The sequence below is a fragment of the Malurus melanocephalus genome, unplaced genomic scaffold (assembly GCF_030028575.1).
Source record: "Malurus melanocephalus ecotype Western Australia unplaced genomic scaffold, MMel_1.1 scaffold_247, whole genome shotgun sequence".
Classification (NCBI taxonomy): Eukaryota; Metazoa; Chordata; class Aves; order Passeriformes; family Maluridae; genus Malurus; species Malurus melanocephalus.
Window position 1 is genome coordinate 502605 of NW_026623479.1, and position 21582 is coordinate 524186.

At 40.5% G+C, this 21582-nt stretch overlaps 1 protein-coding gene across 1 annotated transcript in view; it reads left to right on the forward strand.

Moving 5' to 3' along the window:
• Nucleotides 1-210: 210 nt before the first annotated feature.
• Nucleotides 211-21582, forward strand: part of TBC1D8B (TBC1 domain family member 8B) — a 31065-nt gene continuing 9693 nt past the window's right edge. Inside the window, exons 1-13 of the mRNA XM_057375397.1 lie at nt 211-428; nt 6092-6202; nt 8303-8421; nt 9078-9303; nt 10219-10459; nt 11526-11733; nt 13328-13495; nt 14047-14196; nt 15326-15476; nt 15705-15919; nt 16373-16490; nt 17205-17490; nt 18603-18732. Coding sequence (XP_057231380.1) covers nt 299-428; nt 6092-6202; nt 8303-8421; nt 9078-9303; nt 10219-10459; nt 11526-11733; nt 13328-13495; nt 14047-14196; nt 15326-15476; nt 15705-15919; nt 16373-16490; nt 17205-17490; nt 18603-18732 — 2253 coding nt within the window. The 5' untranslated portion in view covers nt 211-298. The remainder of the gene's footprint in view (nt 429-6091; nt 6203-8302; nt 8422-9077; nt 9304-10218; nt 10460-11525; nt 11734-13327; nt 13496-14046; nt 14197-15325; nt 15477-15704; nt 15920-16372; nt 16491-17204; nt 17491-18602; nt 18733-21582) is intronic.

Genomic DNA, 21582 nt, shown 5'->3' on the forward strand with positions numbered 1-21582 from the left:
GGACCCCGCACCGGCACAGGCCCCGGGGGCTGCGGGCCCCGCCCCGCCAGTGCCGCCACGTGGCCCGGGGCGCGCAGGGCCCGACGGGAGCTGTAGTCCTGAGGCAGTGGCGCGCAGGGTTCGACGGGAGTTGTAGTCCTACGGCAGCAGCGCAGCGCGGCCCGTCGTGGGCAAGGACTACATCACCCAGCATGCCCTGGGAAAGGGGCGCTCCCCCCGCCCTCTCCTGCCTGGCACCGCAGCCGCGAGCGCGGAGCGGGGCCGGAGGCGGCAGCGCAGCGCCGTCAGGGGCCGCGCGATGTGGCTGAAGCCCGAGGAGGTGCTGCTGAAAAATGCCCTCAAGCTGTGGGTGCAGGAGCGCTCCAACCAGTACTTCGTGTTGCAGAGGCGGCGGGGCTATGGCGAGGAGGGCGGAGGCGGGCTGGCAGGTACTGCCCCCGTGGGGCCGGGGCAGGGCTGGAGCGGGAGGACGGGGGTCTGTCGGCCCCGGGACCCCCGGCCAGAGGGGCAGCAAGGGGGCCTGCTCGARTTCTGGAGCCCCGGACCTTCGTGGGTTTCTCACGGGGCTCTTCTCYCCTTCCTTTCCCCCGTTTGTATTGTTGAAATATTCAAACCCCCCGCTTATCCCGGGGCGGCAGAGCTCGGCGGGGACGGGCACCGGCAGAGCTGGGGGCGGCTGGAGCCCTGGATCCCCCGGCAGCGGGGCGCTGAGGCAGCGCGGCTCAGCCTCGGCACGGCCGAGCTCCAGCGGAGCCCGGCACAGCTCCAGGGCAGCTTGGTGCAAGTGGACACGTCTGAAGAAGGACTGATCTGTCTTGCCTTGGCAAAAATGCTCATTTGCAAGTCCCTTTTCCGGCGTACACCTGGGGCTGCTTAAGATGAGCTCCTGCTCAGGCATTTCTGATCGCTTATTTTAAAAGCAAGCGTATGATTTGATGGAGCTTGTCAGGAGTGGTGGGTCARGAAAGTGACAGAGGGGTAGGGCAGGAAATTAACCGTGGCATAATAAACTTTATTCCTTGAGAACTTCAAGCTATGGAGCTGAGTTTCTATTTGTAATTCTTGCCTGYTTGTATCATCAGGGACTGCAGGGGCCCCAGCTACTGCTGAGACCTCTGTGATGGTGGCAGCTATTCTGACTAAAACTGACTCCTTTATAGGCTCCTGGTGTCTGTCATTGACCCTGTCAAGGAGAAATGCTCCAGGGAATTAGCACAAAGTCATTCCTCAGTGGGATGTAGTTYTCGAGTGTTTTGCATCTCTGTAGGTTTTCTAGGCTGTCTCTAATTTGTGTGTTCCTAAAGCAAGCTATGAGGCATAATTGTCTTTTGGAAACATTTATTAATTTTTCTGAACAAAACTGCTGGTCCAGACTTCTGGCTGGTGAATCTCAGAAATGGCCCTTGCAGCTGGAGGTAGGGCATTCTTCCTTGGCATCTGAATAAACCACTAACAGGGCATATGGAAGGTGTAAAAGAAAGCGTCCCAAAATCCCAGGTTACTGTGTGAATTATAGTATTATAAGCAGATGGATAAGGTCAGGCTCTGGCWTAGAACCAAGGGTGATATATTGCAAGCTTCGATGTCTTGTGGGGATCAGGCTTGATGGCCTGTTCTCTGCCTTGATATATTTGGAAGCCAAGGAAACCGAGTTGGTGTGAAGGTTGTCTTTCTGTGTGATAAAATTCATTTAAGGACTGTGATTAAAGTGGAACAATGAGAACTGGAATAAGTTGTTCTTCTGAAAATCTCCTCRTAGCCTCACAGCTGAGCAGACAGCTGAGCTTTCCAAGTGCCCTTTGGGTTTTGGTGAAGGTGAGGCTTCTGTCACTGTTCTCCTCTCCGTGGTGGCTGTTGACAGTGTGGGAAAAACACTTGGATGGGATAGTTGCTGTAATGTGCTTTTTTTTTAAAATCTGGTTTTGCACATTTCATTTCTGTAACTTTTCTTATAAATTCCAGATTCTTCTGTGCAAGTTACATTTGTCACTGGACTGAAGGAAAAGGAGTGAGGTGTTCTTGAATTAAAATTGTGATTAAGAAAGATTAACAAGACAGTTACATAAAAAATGCAATTACATTTGTGTTTGCAGATTTGGAAATATTCAAACCTCCTAGGTATAAGCCAGCATGATTTGCTMTGCCTGGGTTTAATTTGATATTGCTGTGTGTCACCCGAGAAAATTAGCACTTCCTTTAGGAAAGGAAAAGCACAGCTGTTGTGTTATGAAATCATCCCAAATGTACCAGTACAATCCTGTTCTCCTGAAGAGCATTTTACAGCTGGTGAGACAAGGCCAGAGGTGACTGACAGCAGAGGAACGGGGGAGTTAGGAGTGAAAGAGGGAGGCAGTAGGGCAAGACCGAGTCATGGGGGAACAGGGGGGTAATGCCTCAAGACAGGAGTGGGGAGAAAGATGAGCAGTGCTACAGGGTTTGAATAGTAGTAATGGGGACCTGACAAAAGGTTCCCAAAAGTACAGGAGTACACTTGGTAAGACGGCTTTAAGGAGGGGAGTTTTGAGGAAACAGCCAGTACCTGGAGAAAGGTATAGACAAAGGAGYGAAAGATAGATGACAACAAAGGTACTTACCTGAAAGATGGCTGGGAATTCTGGTGCTGTCCTGGGAACAGATTGAAGTCTGCAGTTTGGATTTGTTTGTATGACCCCTCTGGATGGCCAGGGGCAGGACCTGTTTGTGATSTGTAGGTAACACAGGGAGCTCTTATGCCTTGTGTGCACACCTCCCTCCCACAGTTCTGAGTTTGCTTGTGGATAACTTGTAAACAGGTACAGAAACACTTTGTGCCGGTTGTGCTCAGCCTCAGCTCCCTCCCTGCAGATGGACACCTGCTTAGCTTTATGTTTCATTCTCTTTGTTTTAGRGCTCCCCTAAGGACACAGATGCTGCAACCTGTCTGACTGGTGTKGCATGGGATTATTCATAATACAATGGGCTGTCCCAAAGGGTATTGTCTGACAGTGCAACATGTGACCATGTTCTCTGGTTGTTCCGTCTTCTGCAGAGCCACTCTGGGAGAGCTCCTTCGATTTTTCAGAGTGTATGGATAAGATACAGTTGTAAATGCATGTGCTGTAACCAGAGTCTAGTGACATTATGCATGCTGTTCACAGAGCTCTTGCTTTCCTTCTGGTTTAGGCAGGACCTTGATAAGGACATGGGTATGCTGGGGGTGGTGATGCAAGTGAATATTTGGTGTCATAAAATTCCAATCTTTCACTGAAATTTGAACAAATGGTTTATTTTCTTATTGTACTGTTTCAACTTGCCTCTCTGTCTGAGAAAGATAAGTAAAATTCAACTGTAAGAGGAGAAAAACTTATCAGTGAAATAAGTACTAGTTGGTACTAGTCTTCCCTGCTTGTTGTATGTGCTGTACTTGAAAAGGTAGGGAAAATCCATCACTCTCCCAGATCCTGGATCTTCTGTGGCAGTTGTTGCCATCCYGAATCTGTCAAAGACCCCTGCTGATATTCCCACTGTTTGAAAGCTGTGACTTGTTGGCTGGGCCATTGCTGGCTGGCTTGCATGCACAGAGGGCTGGGAGAAGGGGAGACAGAGCTGGGTGGGATGTGGGCTCTGGGGAGATTTTCCTTCTCTGACAGAAGTGTTAGTTGTGGATATCAATGGCAMGGACCTTGTCTCTAACAAAATTTCGTGGTGGACGAGTTAAAAAAGTACTTGGTGATCTTTACACAAATGTAAAGGAATTTGTTTTGGTGGGAGCTGCAGGATGGGAGAGGAACCTTGGGATCTAGCTTGACCCAGTTTGCAGCATGAAGATGCTTACTTTTCCAACCTTCCTGGTCTGGCCTATGGCATCATTAAGTATACAATAGAATAACTGGCAGAAATTATTTATCCCTGCAGGTGTTTTAACACACAGAACTTTCAGTGGGGCATCCTTGCTGGGARTGATAGGAATCAGATGGGAAAGTTGTTGGGTAATGAAGATCTGAAATTGTGTTGGCTAAATTTTTTTTTTTTTCCCAGTGTAGCAAAGAATATTTTACAGTGCCTATATTGGTTAGACAAATAACACCTCTCTGTTAAGATGCATGTTTACATTTAGGGCTGACAGGTGGAAAAAATGACCAACATGTGTTTCCCAGTTCCTGTCTGACAGCTTTTTAAAAACAATAGCAAAGTGGAACTGCAATAATTGCAATTCTTTTATCTGTTCTTACGAAGTCGACCAATACTCCCTTTTTTTCAGGGTTGTACTTCCAATTTTTCCTATTTCCAAGGATATGTTTCTTGCTGCATAGAGGCAAAGCAGATTACCACAAAAAGGCTTGAACACACACCTTAGTTTAATGAGTTACTGTTGTCTTACTGGCATCATAACCACTGACCATAATGCACTGGAGTTRTTGTAATGGAGATTAAGTTTTTTGGCACTGAAGGCTTAAACTGAYGTGTTTTACATCTCAATAGTCCTAGAACATTTCCATCTCAGCCCATGCTCAGTATTTCCTTAAGCTGAAGTTTCTTAGTCATGAGATCAAATTTACTTATGGAATAAAATTAAGCCAAAAAACAGKTCTGTCCTTAATTTGAGGATGTTGGAAAAGGAGTATCATTCACAAGCTGGTATTCCTATATTTTAAATTAAATGCACAGAGATGATGTCTTTTCATGGTTTATTTTGTCTGGGGTTTCAGTCCATTTTTTAAAAATTGAACTAAAATGCTCTGTAAAAGTAGTTGCTGTTATAAAATGAAGCTCTATCCTGTAGTCTAGATCCCATTCATTGCTTGTGGGAATGCTGAAGTGACGGATACTCACCTGGTACTGTTAATTTGTCTAAAATCTGATGACCTTCCAAGGMGACAGGAGCTGTCATGGCATTTTGAGGAGTGCTGCTTTCTAGTGCACTGTGGCAACCATTGGCTCAAGCTGAGTTCCATTAGCCTTATAAATGCTGAATAATATCCTTATACTATATAGTATAACAGAAAATGTTATTAGGAGAATTGTGAATGAAATAATGCAACATTTGCTGAAGCAAAGCCAGCTTTGAGATCAGCTCAGTGTCATGACTCATTCAGTAAGCAAAAGCTGGTTAAGCAGACATAAATGTTGTTACTTATTCAATGTCTGTCTTCAGTAAGGAACTACAAAATAATTCTACTTTCCAACAGCAATTTACAATCTGTTAATTTCAGACAAGATTAGAGAATATTTTTGTCTGATGGAATGTACTGGTGTGGTTTTTTTTTTTTCCCTGGTTACTGGTTTTGGGTTTTTTTTTGTGGTTTTTCATAATATGATAAATACAGGAAAGAGGCATACGATCCTGTTAATTGTATTTTTGTTTCTGTTGAATCAAGAAAAGGTTTTATGGTGCATCAAGAACCAAATGTTTGTATTGTTTCTTCAGTATTGATTTTTCTTCTTTTAGAATTTCCTGATCCTTAGATTTTAAAGRAGCTGTTAAGGTCTATGGGCTAATATCTTTATTACTGCGCAGTGTCAGAGAATGATTTTGCTAGTCATTATAAAATGCATACTCATTTTCCCAGAAGATGTTTTCGTCCCAGTTTTAGAGAGGTGAAGTTTGTCTCTTTAGTGAAATTAGTGTATTTTCAGATGAACTCTGTTTAATGGGAGCAAATTCAATACTTAGTAGCAAGGAGGTGACATAGCCAATTATGGTCTTTAAGGGCTCTTTCCTGTGACTGGAAAACAGAACAACAGTAAATGACTAATTAAGAGGTAGTTCAATTATGGTTTGTGCTCATTGARGGCTGGGACTGCCCTGTTGTTTCTRGTTGTGCTCTGGTTTCCCATACTGCATGGCTGTCACTTCCACAGCGGTCATCCCAAAAAACTTCTTCACCCTTGTTTGTGCCTCATGGCTTTTACTGTATCAAAATATTATCACCTCTCAAAGAAGTTCCTCTGCAAATACTTTGTGCTCTACTCGATTGTGTACTTATTTTCTCAGAGTTCAGTAGTCCTTACTTGGGCAGCATTCCTGTTTCCCAAGAAACAAATCAGAGAGRAGTGTGCATTCCAAAACTTGAGTTTCACTGTCCTGTGTACATTTTGTTGAACACTATAGGTCTCCTTGTGGGAACATTAGATGCTGTGTTGGACTCGACGTCGAAAGTCGCCCCATTTCGCATCCTGCATCAGACCCCAGACTCCCAAGTCTACTGGTCCATCGCGTGCGGTATGTACTGTGCTCCGGGAGCCAGCCGAGTCCAGAAAGTGGAAAAGGAGGGTGCAAAGTATGGGATCYGTTTTGGGGTTAATCCTCTCACATAATTTTTCATTCTCGTGACCTCTAAATGGTTTAAAAACATTTGCAAGYCTTGTCAGCGGTGTGTGGTTCCAGTTTTTCAGAACAGATCTATGAACTCTTCCTGTTACACTTTCTCATGGCCTGCTTTCTGCGGGAGTCCATCAGGTGCCAAAGCCTTTGGGTGCTCTTACAGTGACAGAGGCACAATCTTTTCTTCTGTAAGCTGCAAGGATAACTTGACACAGTTCAGGATGGACTCCTCAGGGTCAACTTGTTCCCAAGTGTGCTGTAGGTAGGAGTAATGGGAGATGCTTGTCCTAATATTTTTGCCTACTTTGTCTTTGCATGTTAAAACATGCAGGTTCTCAGTCATGGTCAGAGCTGAATTTTTCCTCATATCTGCTCTAGTAGTGTAAGTTCATCTCCTTCTCGTGTTACGCTATGAATCAATAGGGAATGGAAAAGTAAATACAGATTTGTTCTTGTAGCTTTAATYTAATGTAATTGCAAGTCACTTTAAAAGGACAGCCTTATAAAGTGGATAGAATTTGAACAGTTTGTGAATTGACAGTAAATAACATTTCAGAACCACTTCTCAAGTCAGACCCGGTGACAGGCTATCAAAAAGGTACTCTGATAAGTGTRTTGGAAGTATACTGTGGGGAATTCTACTGCCATCAGGTCAGTCCTTGGGATAATACAAATGGTTATCTTCATTTTAGGACTAAATCTTTATCAATTTAAATTTATATMAATTAATGTGCTGCATAAATATACTTTACAACAGAAAGCTACATTATATAATTGTCTTTTGTGTTAGATTGTTTCTTCCATGAAGAAATTGAAGAGGTGACACTTTGTTCTGCAGTTACATATTAAGGGTGTGAAATAGTGCTCGAAAACAATTTAAACAGTTACTAAAAAGTTTCATCRTTCCTGGGTCACCTTTGTGCCTCTGATTCATATTGTGACTCAAATAATTGGTACATGTGTAGCTGGAGAATAGGAATTACTTTTGCAATGTAATTGCTTTGTTAATTACTTTTCATATAATTTTTTAAGTGTGGTTGCAAATCCACCCAGTGTAATGCAGTCTGACTGTTTAACTGCATTTAGAGCAATTTCTATTCATTCACAGGACCATGTTTAATTAATTCTGTGGAGTCCATTGAAAGTTGGTTAATTACCCTTTGCAAAGTAAGCTGAGAAAAAAGCAATTGTTAAAGGTGTGCTCTTGCTTGAGGGTATTGATGGTACRTGATCACACTGCGTGCTTTGATTGGTGAGCATTCTTGTGGAGGATGTGCTTTTATTCAAATCTATATAAGTTTTTTTCTCTCTTTTTCCCTCTCCCTGTCCCCCAGCATCTGCTGGGGAGTCACCTGTCTTTAAAGCACTGACTTTGTATTTAATCTGCTGAAACCCTGCCATTTCACTGGTTCCATATCAATCCTTGCTGCCTCCCTGGATGTCTGCTTGACATCCTCACACATGTCAGGAGGGATTTTGCACAGCAGTTCCATTCTTGAAGTTCTGCTCTGGAAACTGTTATCAGCCAGTGATCACAGCTGAGGATATCAAAGGCACAGATTTAATTTCCTGCTGAGCCTCATGGGTTTGKTCTCACATTTGCCACGTTCTGGACCATTAGACTGGGAGTGTTGCAGTGATGCTGTGCTGTCCATATTGGGGTGGTGCTGCTGAGAGGATGGAAATGTCAGTCCAAGTCAGGCTTCAGCACTGAGCCACATAATGTTGACAAAGCTGAGATGCTTCCAGATTTAAAGGCCAGAAACAGCTGCATAAAGGGTTTGAAAGATAAAAACACAGCAGTGCACRTGTATAATGTACATTAAGTACATTTTCCATATTCACAAGAGGTAACAAATTTGARACTTGGGATTTTTGAGTTGTGTATCTAAATTACTCTGCAGATTGGGAATTTGCTAAATATTCTCTTGATTAATACTTTCAGTGAAATGAYTAAAGTCTGTCCTAATTTAAAGTAATATTTTGTTTTCCAATCAGGATCCAGCAGAGAAGAAATAACAGAACACTGGGAGTGGTTAGAACACAATGTTATGAAGACTTTATCAGTATTTGATTCAAATGATGACATTACGAGCTTTGTCCAGGGAAAGATAAGAGTAAGTAATAGGCACATGACATAATTGGGAAAGGCTAAGTAGTTTTTTTTTTTTTCCTCTAGCTGTACATGAATATGTCCTCTGTAAAATATAGGGTAGCATTATAATGCTGTCTGTTCTGATTGAGTGGTATGTGACTGTTCACTTTAACATGTGCTATTGTTCCTGTTTCCCTGCCCCACAACTAAGTAAGATTGTTTGACATAAACTCCTCTTGGTAAATGATGCATCAAATGCCTTTAGACTGTGGTCTAAAACTGTAGATAAATGATATCACAGTGATTTTAACAGTGCCTGGGAAGCATATGGTCTATTTTTTTTTTCACTCTATATATGAGTGAATATATATATATATATATATATATATATATATATATTTAGCCCAGGAATTCTTCTGATTAAGTGAGGAAAATATGTCTGTTTCAGAAGAGGAGACATGGGAATGTGTGTCTTGCCTAAGCTGCATGGGAGACTTGGTGGATAAGTCTGAAATAGCACATTTTGTTTGTGACCTATGATTTGTTTCTCAGAGTGTTCTTCCCCTTCTAAAACTTACCCTACTCTTGGGTGAACACCGTTCTGTGAGCATGCAGGTTCACATGACAATCACCCACATAGACACATACATAAAGTAATGTGATTTTTTTTTGTTGCAGGGTTTGATTGCTGAAGAGGGAAAAGGTTCTTTTGTAAAAGAAGATGATCCTGAGAAATTTCGTGAAGGTCTTATGAAGTTTGAGAAGTGTTTTGGATTACCAGAGCAGGAGAAGTTGATTACCTACTACTCGTGCAGTTACTGGAAGGGCAGAGTGCCCTGTCAGGGATGGCTCTATCTTAGTACCAACTTCCTTAGCTTCTACTCATTTTTGCTTGGAGCWGAAAGTAAGTAAGCCTTGATGCTAAGCTGAGTCTCTTCATGCTTTACTGCTTATCTTTCAGGTTAGGATGAATTCTTYTTATGTKCTAAGGGAGCTGTTTTGCCAKGTGAGCAGGTGTCAACAGAGATGARCAAAAACTGCCAACATTAAATAATTACAGAAATTAATACATTTGTGTGACTTGCTACACAATATCTGTTACTTTGCTTCCTTCATTCAAGCTTTAGAGAGAAGGCAGACTTCCAGAAATTGACCAAAAGTTGTTCATTGTCTTTAGTTCATGCTGCATTATTAACTCAGTCTGCGAGGATTGCAGTTATTTCTTCACACAYGGGCTTTGTATTTCACATGGGTGCACTACACACTGGTGATAATTGCACATATTTTTTTTTCCCTGTGTAACATTGGTTTGAAATGCCCAAATGCCTCTAATAGTGTGTACTGTARCTGTATTTTTGTGAAAACTGGAAATCATGAAGAAAGTAGAATCCTTTCAAAGCTGATTTTGATCTCTTTTGAGAAATGCCATAGCTAATGGGCATAGTTTGCATCCCAATACATGATGGATTTCATTTAAGAAACCCTATTGGAGAGCAGWTGAAGCAGGGTTGGCTTATATAATATTTGTTTGCTGTTTGCAGTTTCACATAAGAGCAGGGAAAAAGTGATGTAAACTTGTGTTGTCATACATGGTGTGTGTTTTAATGTTTTTCTATAAAATTCTTTCTAATGGAATTATTTTTTAGGAGATGTGAAGAGAATGAGTTTTGTGYTTATTAATTTGTAGTCCTTTCCGAGTGAGTTATCATTTGACTACRTTGCTTAATTATATTTTATTAGTGCTGATATTACCACTTTTTTTTTTAATACAAGCAGATACTGAGCAGTGACTCACATGTCCTTATGTTTTTATTTTCAGTAAAACTTATTATCTCCTGGGATGAAATATCGAAACTTGAGAAAACGTCCAATGTGATTCTGACAGAGAGCATTCATGTGTGCTCCCATGGGGAAGATCATTATTTTTCCATGTTTTTGCACATTAGTGAAACATTCCTTCTCATGGAGCAGCTGGCAAACTATGCAGTTAGAAGACTTTTTGACAARGAGACATTTGAGAATGATCCAGTCCTTCATGACCCTCTGCAGATCACCAAGAGGTAATGTATTATTTAGTTTATCTGTTCTGGGTCCAGTATTTGTTTAGGCAAAGAGGAAGAGAATCCTTGTCTCAAGGAGATTTGTAAATATCAGCAACATTGGTGTTGTCTTAACCAAGTGTCTCATTGAAATGTTGAACCGAGTTCCATGTGAGGCATTTTAATTTGCTTTTGCTTAGCAGGATCCAAAGATTGTATGAGGGCAGGAGGTGATCAAATCTTYAGAGCTGGTTTTCCAACTAAAAGGTTTATAATYGTTTGAAYTTTGAAAAKATTTTCTTGCAACAGTTAGGATTARAAAATTCAGGTTAGAGCTACAGCATCTCCAGAGATGACTTATGAGGAAGCGTAAGGTGGGGAAGAAACAATTTAATAAATGTGTAATTGATAACTGCCTGGCTTTTCTAAAAGCCCCTGGAGGTGAGTGATAAAACCAATGAGTTGCWGATGGGTGCATGGCTTTCCTGAGGTACAACATTATTTAGGGTGGTGGGAAAGACRTGRATATGAGTAACTTARAGGTTACAGTCCTTCCTTTTCCTTYGATCCCTAAGTTKGGTAGCAATGCAGGAGAGGGACACTGCTCTACAACCAAAACATTGTTTCTGGCTGCAGTTAACTGTGMCAAATTAGCTCATGGCAGATGTTTACAGCATGTGCTACATTKCTAACTAATTAACCCTCTATCAAGCCAAAACTTGTTTTAGTTTTGAATGGATTATTCTGATGTGTGGGGAAACAGAGCACATTGTACTATTAATATCCTTTCCACACTATTTGTAGGCCCTGTAGTGCTCTACTATGTAAAAACAATATTGAATCTGGTCTTGTTAGTGACATATTTAAATCTTTTYAAGTGGATGTACAGGTAGATGTGGTCCTGCCCTTTGGTGCCTCTTCAAGAAAAACATTGAACCCTCCAGACTGACATCACAGGTTGTCGGAGAGCRTGATGTTTTACTGTCTTTTCCCAAGATATTTTTGACTTCTGTATCTGTAAAGACATTTAAAATTAATTTAATTATTCTTTTCTTTTTCCTACCACTTTGTTTTGTTTTTAATCCAGAGGCCTGGAGAACCGTGCCCACAGTGAACAGTTCAGTGCATTCTTCAGGCTGCCTAAAGAAGAGACCTTGAAGGAAGTTCACGAATGCTTCTTATGGGTTCCTTTCAGTCATTACAATACCCATGGGAAAATGTGCATTTCAGAAAACTACATCTGCTTTGCTAGCCAGGATGGCAGCCTGTGCAGTGTGATCATTCCATTGAGAGAGGTAATACAAACTACAAGTCAGAGTCAGTTATACCAGCAGCTTTGCACTTGCATAGTTCAATGTCAGTTTAGCAGATTTTCATTAGTATCTCCTTACTATKTGTAATTTCATGTATTTCCCCCTACCCTGGATACTGCATGTAGGAATTTGTTTTGTAGGTTTCTAGAAATGCTTTCATGTTTCAGATTTGTTTCTCTATCTTTCCCTTTTCTATTTACCGTTTTTTTCTGTAGCTCAGTACAGAATCCAATTTTTGTAATACTTTTTTTAGTAGTAAATGAAAATCTTTCGCTTAGTACTTGAAGGTGAGTTAATGAGACATTCTCAAGATAAGATGTAAGGAATTGTAGAGGATAAAGTATTTTGGAGATTAGTAATCACTCTGCTGTGTTTCTTAGCTCAGCAATGCAGTTTTTTGCAGCAGTTGAGCAGTACTCTCTGTTCAAAAGTTTTTTGGAGAATCCAGTTGTCACATGGGCAAGTAGCAATGCCTTTACAGCTGATAATCTCAACAGATTGAATAAGAACCATATAGCAAAGGACACAGCATTGGAATTTCAATAGAGTACTATAGTAGACTGCAGAATAACTTGTGGGAAAAAGCAGCCAACCCTCTCCATTGCTGTCTTGAATTCACRTGATCTGGGACATTGCCACATTTCAGTCTTCCAGTGTTAAAAGCTTTTCATCAGCATCTAGACACATGTTACAATAGCCTACAAATTAACCAGCTTCTRTAATTTCTTTACATGCTCTGTGTACACACTGCCTAAGACATCTGACACAGGGGGTGAGCTGTACTAATTTCAGCAATACACTTGGTATTCCCCACCTAGATAAAACAATTTCTTTGATTATCTATAAATAGTACTGTGAGCAATAGAGACTTTCATAACATAAAAGGTTGTGTTAAATAAATATGTTTATTCTTATTGATGTTGAATGCTCCCTATTTGTTCTGCAGTACTGCAGTTACCTCATTTCAGTGGTCTTTCCTTTACCTTTAACACTGTGCTCAGTGGTTTTTCATTCTTTAACAACATGAATGCATCAGCAATGCCAGTCAGTCTAGATCCTCATGAYTGTCACACTTGTACTTGCATGATTAAAGTGTATTAACTGTTCTAATCTGTAACTGTTCCATCAGGGCAATTAAAGTCAGCTCCAGCTGTCATGTGTTATGACAGCTGTTTTGACAGGGMATTCTCAGTGGAATTTCAGTCTTGTAAAACTTACTTCATTTGATTACTTACTAAAGTCATGTTTTCTCTGCTTTTGGATGGTAAGGAAAAAAAGCAACAGCCTCAGCAGGTGGAAAGAGACAAGGTTTTCAAACAAACTGAGCACTCAGAGCTGGTAAAACCTTTTCAAAGATTTCTGGTACTCTGTCAGAAATCTGTTGCATAACACTGAATGCCTTTTGCTAAAAYAGCTACAGGCAACAGAGATTTCAACCTGTAACTTGTGTTGCCAAGTCTGCTTGTGTGGTGCTTCATACACTGTTTCATTTACACATGTATTCTGAACAGGTTTCCTTTTTTATAAGTAAGCAGGTAAAATTTCTTTCTTAATTTATTTGTCCTTGGTTCCGTAGGTCACAGGGGTGGATAAGGCAGATCCAGCCAACAGAGGAGTCAGCATTAGTACCAAAGGAAAAACAGCTTTTCGTTTCACGGAGGTGAGAGATTTTGAGCATCTTGTGGCAAAGCTCAGAATGAAATGCAATGCAACTGCAAGTCCACAGCACATCATAAATACTGAGGTAACTACTCTGGCAATTCTAATTCCTTAGAATTTGTTCACAGGAATAAATCATGTACCTCTGGTTTTAAGGTTTGGAAAAATAAATAACGGCGCCTGTGTAAAAGAGATTGATTAAACAATGGTGCTACTATGAATGCATTCTGGTTTGTGTTCTTTTACCTTGTTTTTCATCAGGTTTTGAAAAACAGCTCCAGCTCCAGATGKTTTTTAAGTGCTCTGAGGTTTTCTCTATAGTTYGCTATATGAATGGGGTTTTTTGGTGGTGATGGATGRTCAGGCCTCTCTAGCCTCATATTTCTCAGTTCTCATTATGAATATTTGTCCTTTCATAATTTGTTTTTTTGCTCAAGAAGGGGCTGGTTTATTTTTCAAGTGCAGCCTCCTGAGAGCCCAGCTGTGCAGAGCAGGGACTGCTGTTTTTCATTTATTTTAGAAGTCTGTAYCTGGTACCTGTAAACTTAATCTAATTAACAGTGGTGGTCTGGTATCAGTGCTTCTTCATGGAGGATTGTTTGTTATTTATGAGAACTACTGTTGAATTTTTTAAAGGTTGCAGCTGGTTCTGCCACTGACAGTCCAAAGGATTTTGGTGCAGGACAGTCAAAGATGGGCCAGAGAGATAACAGCAAAACTGTCAGTACAGAAGCACTAATGACTGTCTACCATCCTCAGGATGCTGAGAACCTTGACTCTAAAATGGTAAGGGATAAAATGTCCAACAGTTTTTGGAATCGAATTGCAAAGGACTGAAATATATCAAAATGAATTCCAGCCAGGCTGCTGATTTCCTCTGGGGCTTTGCCAGTTTTCTTTCATCTGCATTTTCTGTGTTTGGAGTCCACAGGGTGCTTTTTCATGGCTCCATTCAATTTTCTGCTCATCTTGTCTAATAATGATATGCCTTATCTTCATGGAGTTAATTTCTCCTKCTCTTCCACCCCTCAGGGAAGAGTTGGCTGTTTGTTTTATGATAGTGAACATGTTGCATTTATATCTGAATTTTCAAGATACAAAGTCACTACAAACTCTTCGGGAGCAAGGAGAATGTTAATAGAAATTGACTTAATTTCTTCCTTTGAAGGAAATTTGATTCTTTTGCACCACTGTCTAATGAAGTTATGCTCTGGAGAATGTTTATGTAGTTGCTTTTTCAACAGTACATCCAATTTTTGCTTCTCCATAGTGTGTGCAAGAAGACAGGTTTTGTTTCAAAATAAATGTTGTAGTGGAAATGGGTAAATTAAGATATGAAATTTTTATATCAGAAATCTCARAAAACAAAYACCCTTTGGTCAGGTCAAAAGGGASTCCAGATTTTTAAATTCTGGTTTTTACCATGTGTTGAACAAAAGTGAACAAAATCTACTTTTCCTTTCAACACCTTTAATTTCTTTAGTAGTATTAAATCTTAATGCTGCATGCACAGACATTCACCTGTCTCAGCCTTGGAGGCTCACATGAGCTGGAGCACCCAATCAACCATTGCTTTGCTTCAGAGCGATGTCTGACCTTACTATGCTGTGGCACTTGTTGGTTTTTGTCAGATGGGATACTGGATTAGACCTACTTTCTGTGTCATCTGGTATAAACATACTCTAAAGAATAGTAGGTCATGTATGAGATGGCATTTTATGCTAAATTTTTGTTCTGCRTAGGCTGGATTTTGCTCTGATTTGCTTCAGCATTCATTTCGCACATCAGTACAGATGCCAACGCTGCAATTTCCAGTTTATATGAATATAACTGGGAGCAAAATTTACTTTGTTCACTGAAACCTGRGGAGAATCAACCAGKATACTTAATGCTTGTTATTGTCTGYATTTCATAGTTGAAAGAAAAAATGAAGGAACAGTCATGGAACATCTTGTTTGCGGAAAGGGGCCATGGGGTCAGTATGTTTCGGACAAAGAAGACTCGAGACTTAGTTGTAAGAGGCATYCCAGAGGCATTAAGAGGAGAACTCTGGCTGCTCTTCTCAGGTATTGCATCGCAAGTATAATGGATTAATTTTGAGATCATCATTGGCAATTTTCATTGCTGAGTAATTCCATTAATTTCAGTAGAGTTACTCTGACACAATACTTCAGGAATATCTGGAGATTCATAAGGTGCCTCAGTAGTCACCAAAATTTTTATACAAACTGCAAACAATGAAATAACTGCTTTACTGTTGTCCTCTAATACCATGCAATGCAATGTATTGGCAGGTGCTATAAATGATATGGCATCCAACCCTGGTTATTACACTGAATTGGTGGAAAAGTCCTTAGGAACATGCACTTTGGCTACTGATGAAATTGAACGAGATTTACGTCGCTCCTTACCTGAGCATCCTGCTTTTCAAAGTGACACAGGAATTTCTGCACTCAGGAGAGTCCTTACAGCTTATGCATACAGGAATCCACAAATTGGATATTGTCAGGTACAGCAGTTTTGAGMGTCTTAGTGTTGGTTGTCCAAATATTAGCTCATGATGGCAGTGTGGTAGCACCTCATAAAATCTGTCACAGAAATGTGGAATAGTTTCTTGCTCAGTGGTTCACTTACTTTGCTTATTTCATCCTGCTGTGTAAAATGAGTTTTTACATTGTACTTGAATTGGTTTATAAATGCTGTCATGTCCACTTCATATGTGCATTTGCATTGTAACTAGACATATAGCACTTAAAACATTTTTATGTAGTTTAAATACTCTGTTCTGTATTTAATGAAATAGAAGTAAAACTCTTATCTTGGATAAGAGGCTGTAGGTTATCCCAGCATTTTAAAAATCTGCTGTAAAGGCTTTCAGAAATATAAATTCTAAGAAGTAATAACAGTTGCATTTTCACCATCTTTTCTCATAAATGTTTCCTTTCATGTTTAAATGTTCCAGGCAATGAATATTCTGACATCAGTGCTCCTGCTGTATGCTAAAGAGGAGGAAGCATTCTGGCTTTTGGTTGCTGTGTGTGAAAGGATGCTCCCTGATTATTTCAATCGCCGAATCATTGGTAACATCCATTTGCCTTGTTACCTGTCTTGAATTGAATATCTGTCTATATTGAGTGTCAATGGTTGTTCGTTAAAAACAAATGTAAGGAATGAGTTAAAGACTGTCCAGTGGAGAGAAACCATTGCATTTGGTTCAATATTGTGGAGTAGAAAATGGAGGTTACAGAGAACATCCTATGACTCCTCCTTAAATAAGCATGGATRTGATTTCTGGTTATTGTCAGTATTCTAGGCATGAATACTCAGGAAAGTAGTCAGTTAGACTATTACACTGTTCTTTCAGAATTATAACTGCAATTCATACTTTTTATTTGAAATGTAGTCCTGTTTAGATAAAGGAAAAGGAGTTACTCCAGGTCCAGACTTAGACTTTGATCTCATATGCAGTTTTTACAGGGTATATGCTGGAAGAAAATGGGTTGTGAAGTTTCCCTCTCGTTGTAGAGTATATTGGCTGTCAGGAGAGTCACTGGAAGCAGCCATGGACTCACCAAAGTGCCAACACATTTCAAGCATGCCCAAGGCTCTGGCCCCATGCATGGAGTGCACAGCTTCCAGCAGGGGGGAAGGAGCCAATGGTTCCATGCAGCTGGGCCTGTGTGCGCAACAAAGCTGCCCTAGGACAGGAATTTTGTTTCTGGCTGGTGCTCTGAGAAAAGTGTGCTTCTCTGTATTAAGATCTGGGTGGTGGTTTTGTTATCCTTTCCCTGCAGGTGCCTTGGTAGATCAGGCAGTGTTTGAGGAGCTCATCAGGGTTCACCTGCCTCAGTTGACAGACCACATGACGGACATGACTTTTTTCTCCTCGGTCTCTCTCTCCTGGTTCCTTACCCTTTTTATCAGTGTGCTGCCAATTGAAAGTGCAGTCAATGTGGTGGACTGTTTCTTCTATGATGGAATAAAAGCAATCTTGCAGCTGGGCCTTGCTGTGCTGGAATACAACATGGACAAGTTGCTCACTTGTAAGGATGATGCAGAAGCAGTCACTGTTCTCAACAGGTACCASTATAACTGTTACTCTTTCAGGCTATATAGCAGCTCCTATAATTRCATATAGAAAGTYATTCTGAGGTAGCTGAAGGGACAGCTGGCCAAGACTTCCAAAGACTTCAAGGGAATTGGTGTTCATCTCAGGCTGAAATTCTGGAAGAGGTGCTGGAAAGTGGGCCTGGATCCTCTGAAAACCCCATCAACATTCAAGAACATTCAAGTTCTTCTAAAATCATAACCATTTTGTGAATTTTAAAGAAAAAGCAATGTGTTTTTTACCTGGAATTTATATCATATATAGAAGGCAGCTTTCCTTAATCACGAGGTAATCTAAAGCACATTATGATGGTTCCAAACAGTTCAGGCATCAACTTACAGGCAGCATTTCCTKCAGCTCAGTTCTTGTAGTTTAGGCTGCTGAATCCTCTGCTGTTAATGGCTTAAAGTAGAAATAAGACCAAAAAAATGTGATGAGTTCAGTCATGACCAGATGTTTGTGCTATGTTAGCAACATAAATAGCAGCCATTGTTGMTGCTGTGGTTGTGTATCATGGTGTATTAAAACAGCAGATTCACTATGTTATAGGAGTTAATGAGTTATTAATTGATAATAAGAATTTCTGCTTAGTGAGGCTTTTACATGTTGCATGTTTGAATGGGGTAGGAGCTACAGAATTATACAGGAAAATATAATTTTTGTCGTTTGAGACCATGCGTTCCGGTGTTTATTGTAAAATCTGGCCTCCCCACTGGATCTGTGTTTTCTGTGTCCCAGTTAGTAAAACCTTGCTAGATGGATTAGAAAATCAGGGGAATACCAAGTGAAAGGGCCCTTGGCAAGAGTCTAGTTTAACTTCCCGCTCAAAAAGGGATTACTGCTAGCACTAGATCACATAAGCTCAGTCTTAAAAATCCCCCAAGGCTGGAAGCTTTACAACCTGCTCTGGTTGGGCAGTTCCCATGTTTGTGTATYTTTGTTACTATTATAGCACATTTGTGCTGACTGATACTCTTTGCTATTTCCCATTCCTTGCACACTTMTTCTTCAGTAGACGCCARTGCTATTGTTTTATTGTGATAAACYGGTTCCTGCTGATTTCTCATGTGTTTGCTTTGTGCAGATTTTTTGACAGTGTCACTAACAAAGACAGTCCTTTGCCTCCAGCTGTGCAGCAAGGCTCCAACCTCAGYGATACAAAGAGTGACCATCCAAAAGTGGACATCACTGATCTGATCCGAGAGTCAAATGAAGTATGTGTTCTTGTGGGTATGTTTTTGCATCCCATGCAGTGTTTGTGTTTCATGGGTAGCTTTAAAATAGTGCAGTTGCATCATACAAACGAGGGTAGAAAATTTGTCTGGTGTGGTAGAAATTTGGCTCTTTATTTTGTTGAGCCTTAATGAAAGCCTTATAGGTTATGGGATAGGTTTGCTTTTCTGTTGTTTTGGGTTTTTAACTGCCTGGAATGTGCTTTCTGGTCTGTCCTGAGTTGAGTTCCCTAGATTCATCACAGGTCATGTATTACCATCCCTCATTCACATTATTAGTATGTTAACTAAATGACAAAATACAGCAGAAACAGCCTTGATACTAATTGATTAGTAATACTAATTTGATTGCTGCACATTGCAGATACTGATAACTTTTGACATTACAATATATGGGAAACTGTGTACTTGTGTACTTGAGTAGTTCATGATATGGGTTAAATGSCATCTAGAGATGTGTTAGATGAGGAAAACCAGCTATGCTCTTTTAGCAYTTTCTTTGAGCTTGCAAGTTTACTTTYTGCAATATTAAGCTTTGGAGCTCTRCCTTGGGGAGGAAATACATCTAACTTCTCGTTTTTGTCCCCTGATTTTCATGAGACTTTCTTTCCCTTGCCATGATTTTTATCAGACCATTAATCTAGTTGTAGATAGGTTTCTACTTAACCCATCTGAAGTGAAAGGCARGCTGAGAGAAAAGATCTGTTCACATTCCGCTTTTTCTGTTAACTGGTTCCTTTTATCTGTGTGATACTTCTTTTGTTTCCTAATTTTCAGTCATATGTTTCTAGTAAAAAATCCACAGTACATCCCTTTTGACAAATGTCCTGGCCTTGACTCAGAAAAGATTAAGTAACTGTAATTTGTGTAATTTAGAAACTGTCTTCTTTGATTTTTTTTTTCTGAGAAGAGAGTGTTGCTTTTAATGGAGTGAACAATGACAAGAATCAGGAACTCAGTTTCTCTTGAACTGTTTTAATAGCACTGGGCTAACCGTACAAAAGTCTGTTCTGCTGTAGTATTGTTTTACAAGAATGTTATACTGAAGAATCCTGTTTGGAAAATGCTTTAAGATTATTGAAAAAAAAAAAAAAGAGTCTTTCTTGTAATAATGAGAGTTCAGAGTGAGGATGAATACTAGCAGAATAGAGACCAGAGATGGTAAATAACGAAGTGCCGTATGTTACATTCAGTAGTGTAAGTTGAAGCTTTCATAGAGATGGAATAATGACTGAAAAACATAAACGCCCTTTCTTCTGCAGGAGACTGCATCAAAGCAATAGTCTCTGATTTGGTATGGCTTTTGAATATTGTTTTGGGCAGATTTTTGAATCTGACTCTTCCACTTCCAAGCTGAAAGCCCTCCTTCTTAGGCCCGTATYGTAATTTCTATCTCACATCCCTTTTCTTGTATGCAAGCTACTGTCTTCAGTTGGAACTGAGTTTCTTCAGTGCTGGCAAGTGTCTCATGTTTGAGAACTGTTCATACAAAGAAAGAGTCAATTTCCTGCTTCCCGTTTTGACCAGACAGTTAATTTCAACACAGTTGTGGTCTGGTGAAGGGTTTTATTTTCATACCACTGTGGAAATAATATAAACCAAATTTCGAAATGGGAAGATTGCTGCAATGGAGAATTGTCATTCTGCAGATAGGTTACAGATTATGAAGAAGTAAACAGAGATACTCTCTGTGATATTGTTGCTTTTTACAGGTGTTCACAAGATAAATAAGTTTAAGTGAAAAGGTATGGAGTTGAATTTTAAAATGATGTGCCAGTGTCCCCGCAGCTGCAGGCTGGAAGCTCTCTGAAGCCTAASCCTAAGGCACAGGGCAGCTYGTGGCTGGGGCYGARGTGCTCACCCCTGTGGGGGCTCCAGATCAGAAAGGTGATGGAGCAGAGAGGTTGGGCTTTGCCGTGTTTGTCYCAGCAGGCCCTTTCCAGCCACAGTGTTCCTGCAGCTCTGGGCCCTTTAGATCTCTCAACCCTCACCCTGGTRTAACCCTAACCCTACCCCTAGTGAATCACCCCAGCCAAGAACCCGGGTTTTCCCTGCCAGAAAGATGGTGGGAATGTGTGGCACATCATMCTTTGACTCAGGCACAAATGCAAGATGTTCTTTGGCTGTCTAATCAGATTCGACCATATCATGTTTAACTAGAGAATGGAAGGCCGTGTAACATTTTATCACATCCCRTAATTTCAGAGTTACATTTTACATTGTATTTTTATTTGTACTAAGGCCTTTGCACAATASCAGTGCTCAGAAGCCAGACCTGTAAATGAGTTATGATTCAGATCTGCAATTTCTCTCTCCTTCCACTTTGTTTCAAGCCAGAAGGCTRCTGCTAGTGGTCTCCTCAACAACGTAGTAATATAGTTCAGGAAGAAAACTCCACAGGTCATTCAGTTCACCTTCCTGTCCAGCATCCACCCAGATCATCCTTTGAAAAGTCTAGGYTGCTAAGACAGTTCAACGAAAGAAAATCTGCAAAAACTTTAGTCCATTATAGGGTTTCTCTGCCCATGTGGGAAAATATCCAGTATAATTTCTCTTGGAAGCTCATAAAACACTATTGAGGAGAGTTGGTTGTAGTTTTCTCTTAAATTCCTTGTTGCTATTCGATGGTTGTTCATCAGGTCTGGTCATAGAATAATCAGTTGTAGAATTGTTTGGGTTGGCAAGGCCTTTAAAGACCATCTAATCCAACCCCCCTGCACTGACAGGGACAGCTAGATCAGGCTGCTCAGCTGAGTCCCCTCAATTGAGACCCTTATCATGACTCTAAGTGAGAAGAATGAGTCCTACAGATTRCTCTCCCAGAAGTGAGTT